Raw genomic sequence first — 5,518 nt, 5'->3', positions numbered from 1 at the left:
TATTTTATTTTAATGTGTTTTTTTTCATTCTTTCATCATTTTCGTATTGAACCATAGTTTTTTGGATGAAAAATCATTCAATACTTCATTATTTATTCTTACCACCTTAATTTTTTAAACAGTTTGTATAGTGTTTTATTTTCAACTAGTTAATAAATAAATTAAACAATAATACGTACTTTATTAAATACAAGAAAGATTTCTATGATAATTTTATTTAATAAATAATAATAGTTGATTTCTGGTACGAGACTTAGTATTCCGATTTATCAATTTTTTCAATAGACTATTTTCATGTACTTTCTTTTATGATAATTAATACTTAATTGATGAATTTATACATCTTTATTTTATAATAAAATAATAGTTCTTCAGTGAGAAAAATATAATAAGAAAAAAAGAAGAGAATTGAGATTCACAAAATTCATTGAAACAACGTAGAAACACAGCATAACTTTAACGAAAAGAAGAGAAATATAATATTCCAATAATAATAAAATTAATAGAAATTATACAAAAAACAAAAATTATTAAATTAAAAGTAATAACAAAAAATAAAACTAAAAATTAATGTTTAAAGAAGTATAATTTATTCTTTTAATATATGAATATCATTTATTTAAAATTAACACAAAGTAAATAGATAGTAAAATGAAATAACATATTATAATTAATAATTTAAAATCCTATTTTTTGAACTTCTTTAATATAAAGAAAATAAAAGAAGCTATTCATATAAAGATTCCATTAAAGAAGATTCCTAAACATTCCACTTAATAATAGATTATTATATTCAACGTTCTAATACTTGTGTTTATTCGTTGATTTAAACCCATCTCTGAATAGTTTAATAGATGACTAAATTAACTGAAGCTACTCTTCCTGCAACAGGAAAAAATATTTATCATCTTGCTATTTCTGCTGATGACCTTGCTGATAATATCATTGTAGTTGGTGATCCTGAAAGAGTTCCAAAAGCAGCTGCTGTAGTATTAGATCAAACAAAACCAATTTTTAGACATGATCATAGAGGATTAACTACTATGACAGGATATACTCCAAATGGAGTTAGAATGTCTATTGTAACAACTGGAATGGGAACCGGAAGTACTGAAATCATTATTAATGAAATATTGGCACTTAAATGCATTGACGTTGAAACACGAACTGTTAAAAGTAAACCAAAAAAAGCTCTTAACATTATTAGGGTAGGTACTTCAGGTGCTGTACAAGAAGAAACAGAGTTAGGAACATCTATTATCACTAAATATGCAATTGGACTTGATAATACTGGAATGTATTATGATGTTGCATTAACAAATCCATTTGGTATTGAATTAGAAAAGATTGTTGATTCAGAAATAAACAAAGCTATTCCTGAAGGGAGAAGATTTAAAGGAAGACTTCATCCATATGTATCTATTCCTAATAAACATGTTGTTGATGCATTAATAGAAGCATCAAAGAAAGATAATTTACATTATAAAGTTGGTATTACTGCATCAGCAGCAGGGTTCTTTGGTTGTCAAGGAAGAGTATTATTTGAAGAAAACCATCCAACTATTGATGCTTTAGATAGTGTTTTAACACATATTGGAATCGATGAAATTAAAGTTGAAAACTTTGAAATGGAAATTGCAGCAATTGCTCAAATTACTCAAAACTTTAGTTGGGTTAGAGTTGGATGTATTTGTATGGTTGTGGCTAACAGAAGATTAAATACTTTTGTTAAACCAGAAAAATCAAATATTGAACCAACAATGAAAGTAGCAGCAGATGCCTTAGAAATTTTAGATAAATTAGCTTTAGAATAATAAATTAAATTTTTCATTTTTATATTCTATTTTTTATAGTTTTAAAGATGTTAAATACCTAATTTTTAATTAATTTGTTAAATAACTCATTTAAACGGAAGTTTAGCAAAGGGTGATACATCAACAACAGGATTTCTGTATAATTTCTCTTTAAATTGAACTTCCATTCTACCGTGATTTCCAGCAACACAGTCACAAGCATTATCGTATTCGTTATAACAAATGTAACCTATTCTTTTATCAATAAGTATGGTATAATCAAATAACTCTCCGTATCGAGAAAAATAGTTTTTGAAAGCTTCTCTTGAAAGAAGTTGTTTTGGAATATTTTTAATAAAAAGACTATTTCCTTTTAGGTCTGTCTCTAATATTCTGCGTTTATCATAATATATTTTGTTCTTCTCAGATTTATAATCTTTTTTACTTTTTAATAATTCAGCTGTTAAAGGTAAACCATATGAAAATATATCCTTACCATTTACTGTTTCAATCATTTTATTTGCAGACTCTTCTGTTTTGTATTTAATAAATAATGCTTTTGTATTATATTTTTCATTAACTTCAGTTAACTTTAATGAATCAATTTCACCAAATGTTAAAAAATAATTTATTAACTCATCAGTTTCAGTTAAGTCTTTGTGTAAATTTTTTACTAACACATTTGTTTTATCATCTTGTTTAATTTGATGAACTTTTAATTCAAAATTATCTGTACCAATATCTTTTTGAATAGTATCTTTATTTTCTAATAACCACTCTCCTTCTTGTTGGTTGTTTACTTTCATAAGAGCATAATTTCCATGTACATTCTTTCCAGTAAGTAATGTTAAAATATTTACCTTATTTTCAAAGTAGAGTTGTAATGACTCATCAGTTATATCATCTTTTAATCCATAAAGATCATAATTATATTCGTTTCTCTCTTTTACTTCTTTTGTTAATTTCCAACATATTATAATTTTTTTCTTTTTAACTTCAATATGACTTCTCTGTTGATGCACTTTAAGTGCCTGTTGATGTGTTTTAAACTCTACGTAAGCTAATGGCCCAACAACATGTATTTGTTTAATTGTAGCAATGTAGTCTTTTAAAGCAAATCCTAATAATTTTTCTGTTGTATTATTAGGAAGTGAAAGAAAAACTAAAGTGGTGTTATTGATGAAAGGTGGTTCTTCCATTAACTTTTTTATAAAAAATTTAAAGATTTGAATTATAGAATCATTATATTTATATATTTATATTAAAAATCATCAAAACATAATCAATATTTTATCCAATATTAATTCCTTTTTATTCACATAAGATACTAAATTATAAACGTTGTATATTTAAATAATAAATAATATACAATGACAACCAACAAATATCAATTATTAAAATAAATAAATGTATATTAATAAAATTATATCTTATTCCATAGAAATATTTCTTTATTATATTTTTTTAAGAATATTATTTATTAAAAAAAATATAAGAGAGTTGTTTTATTGTTTTTAAATTTGAATTATTCTTTTATTAATAATATTTTGAAGTTAATTTTATTATAAACAAATACTTATTTTTTTCTTTTATTTATTTTCAAATATTAATACTTACTTCAAAAATAATCTCATTGAGACAAAAAGAAGCTATATTATAAAATGTTTGAGCTTTTTATTTAAGAGAGAATATTATTTCAGGTACTAACCCAACTCAGAACATTTCTGAACAAAAGGTATAATAAAAAATAAAGCAATATAAATTTAATTATACAATTTTATTCTATAATTTATGATTTGTCTAATTTAAAAAATGTTTTTTGGGAATAATATAAATCAATAATTTTAAAATATTAATGAAATATTCTTTTAATTTCTTTTAATTAAAAAAAAATACATAATTAAGTAACTATTTATTTCTCTATTAATAAAAATAATACAGAACTAATCTTTTTTTTTTCTTAGTTAATACCTTATAATTGAGATTTCACTTTTATCAAAATATTTTTATCAAGGGATCATTAAATTCTGTTTTATTTTCTTTGACTATTTTCTTCATACCTTAAATATTTGATTGTCTTAATTGACTTTTTTATTAATTTTAATACTGGTCTTAAGTATTGAGAAAGAACTTTAATTGAGTATTATCTTTTTTTTGAAACTGTTAATTTTGAAATAATCAAATGCACTTCTTTTAAATTGTTAATCTTCGCATACCCCATTGTGTCTGTACTATCGCTCCTCAAACTGTCAAATCGTATAAATTTCTAAATAACTATTACCTAAATCCAAATGATTTGAAGAATAACTCTGTCATTATTTTTGGTTTGGTTTTATTATTACCATCTTCTAACACCTATATTGAAAACACAATAATTAATTTAGTTTTGTTACTTAAATTATTTTATTCATTAGGTCTAATAAAACAAACTATACGTTATGTTTTGGATACTTTTTTATTTGGTGATATTGGTCTATTTCAAAAATTAGATAAAGTGCATCTTTTAAATATATAGTTAATGAAAAATAAAATAAATTTATATTTCTTAGTTACCTTGATTAATTTAGATTATATTTGGTTGTAACTTATTGAAGAAAATAAGATAAGGTCTTTACTTTATCTTTCTCATTCAACACTATTTTTTATTCTTTTCGATTATTTTGGTTTTACATGAAAAAATACAACAGTACGTATTTAAAAAAATAAACATTAATTTGCTTCTTTAGTAAGTATATATAGGTATGTCTTAGTAATTAACCACTGAATAATATCATCACAAAATATAAGGGGTGTATGAAATATAATGATATGTTCATTTTTAAATCTATTATTTAATATATCTTTATGGTGTAAACTAAAATATTTGGAAGTGTAATTTCAATTAAATTTCTTTTAGACTTCTCTTTAATTATAATTAGGTTTTTTAAGAAGGTTTAAGAAACCCTTTTTCTTTTTCTATCAAGAAAAAATCATTGTCTAATATGTCTATCGCATCACAACTTAATACCTTTGTTCCAACTGTTAACACTTCTCATATTGTATCCTTTATTTATGACAATAATAAGGCTAAATTTATTGATAGATATACATTACATCGAGGGGCATTAGACTCATTAAACCATTTATTTAAAAACCATGAATTGTTAAGTGAATGGAAAGCATCATTATTTGGAGATGAATCAGAGCAATGTAATAGAGATATGTTAACAGATACTCAAAATAAAGAATTATCAAAAAAAATATCAAATTTCTTACCTTATTTAAGTCAACATTTCTTAAATCCAGAATGTGGGCCAATCATTGAATACATGATTCGTGTTTATTCCATTAATATACTTGGAGCTAATGAATTAATTCTTTCGTTCTTATCTCATTATCAAAACCCATTATTCATTCGTTTATTATCTTTATGTAAGCCAACAATATTTACTAATTTTATTAATTTAGATAGAATTAGTAGAAGAGATTTTGTTATTCATTTGACTCAATTCCCAACTACACTTTCAGCTTTAATTAATTTTTATATAGACCATCCTATTCTTATTCATAATGCTCGTTATAGTACTTTTATTTGTACTTTATTAATTAGTATTGCTCAACAACAAATTATATCTGAAGTTGTTTTAACCACATTACTTTCTGTTGTTCTTCAATTAATTAAATCAGATTCTCCAAAACTTACAGTTGTTGCACTTTCATTATCTTCACAAATTCTTTCAGTTCAT

General features: G+C 23.3%; 3 protein-coding genes across 3 annotated transcripts in view, besides 10 other annotated features; 2 read left to right on the top strand and 1 right to left on the bottom strand.

The window, feature by feature from the left end:
- The first annotated feature begins 207 nt into the window (after window positions 1–207).
- Window positions 208–233: a sequence feature (AT_rich).
- Window positions 234–344: 111 nt separating this feature from the next.
- Window positions 345–366: a sequence feature (AT_rich).
- Window positions 367–486: 120 nt separating this feature from the next.
- Window positions 487–571: a microsatellite.
- A 12-nt stretch (window positions 572–583) lies between these two features.
- Window positions 584–685: a sequence feature (AT_rich).
- A 169-nt stretch (window positions 686–854) lies between these two features.
- Window positions 855–1,814, top strand: EDI_210480 (purine nucleoside phosphorylase, putative; the record flags this gene model as incomplete). Its single annotated transcript, XM_001741685.1, has 1 exon — window positions 855–1,814. The coding sequence occupies one exon, from the start codon at window positions 855–857 to the stop codon at window positions 1,812–1,814; it is 960 nt and encodes a 319-aa protein (XP_001741737.1).
- Window positions 1,810–1,899: a sequence feature (AT_rich).
- A 1-nt stretch (window position 1,900) lies between these two features.
- Window positions 1,901–2,992, bottom strand: EDI_210470 (polyadenylate-binding protein, putative; the record flags this gene model as incomplete). Its single annotated transcript, XM_001741684.1, has 1 exon — window positions 1,901–2,992. The coding sequence occupies one exon, from the start codon at window positions 2,990–2,992 to the stop codon at window positions 1,901–1,903; it is 1,092 nt and encodes a 363-aa protein (XP_001741736.1).
- A 4-nt stretch (window positions 2,993–2,996) lies between these two features.
- Window positions 2,997–3,062: a sequence feature (AT_rich).
- A 75-nt stretch (window positions 3,063–3,137) lies between these two features.
- Window positions 3,138–3,161: a sequence feature (AT_rich).
- Window positions 3,162–3,182: 21 nt separating this feature from the next.
- Window positions 3,183–3,405: a sequence feature (AT_rich).
- A 124-nt stretch (window positions 3,406–3,529) lies between these two features.
- Window positions 3,530–3,731: a sequence feature (AT_rich).
- Window positions 3,732–4,294: 563 nt separating this feature from the next.
- Window positions 4,295–4,337: a sequence feature (AT_rich).
- A 437-nt stretch (window positions 4,338–4,774) lies between these two features.
- EDI_210360 (bap28, putative) overlaps window positions 4,775–5,518 on the top strand; it is a gene marked incomplete at both ends in the record, with an annotated part of 5,320 nt that continues 4,576 nt past the window's right edge. Inside the window, one exon of the mRNA XM_001741683.1 lies at window positions 4,775–5,512. Coding sequence (XP_001741735.1) covers window positions 4,775–5,512 — 738 coding nt within the window. The remainder of the gene's footprint in view (window positions 5,513–5,518) is intronic.

The sequence above is a fragment of the Entamoeba dispar genome, genomic scaffold (genome assembly GCF_000209125.1).
Source record: "Entamoeba dispar SAW760 scf_1105229463905 genomic scaffold, whole genome shotgun sequence".
Classification (NCBI taxonomy): domain Eukaryota; phylum Evosea; order Mastigamoebida; family Endamoebidae; genus Entamoeba; species Entamoeba dispar.
The sequence above is the reverse complement of the archived record's forward strand: the minus strand, read 5'-3'. Positions and strand labels throughout refer to the sequence as shown.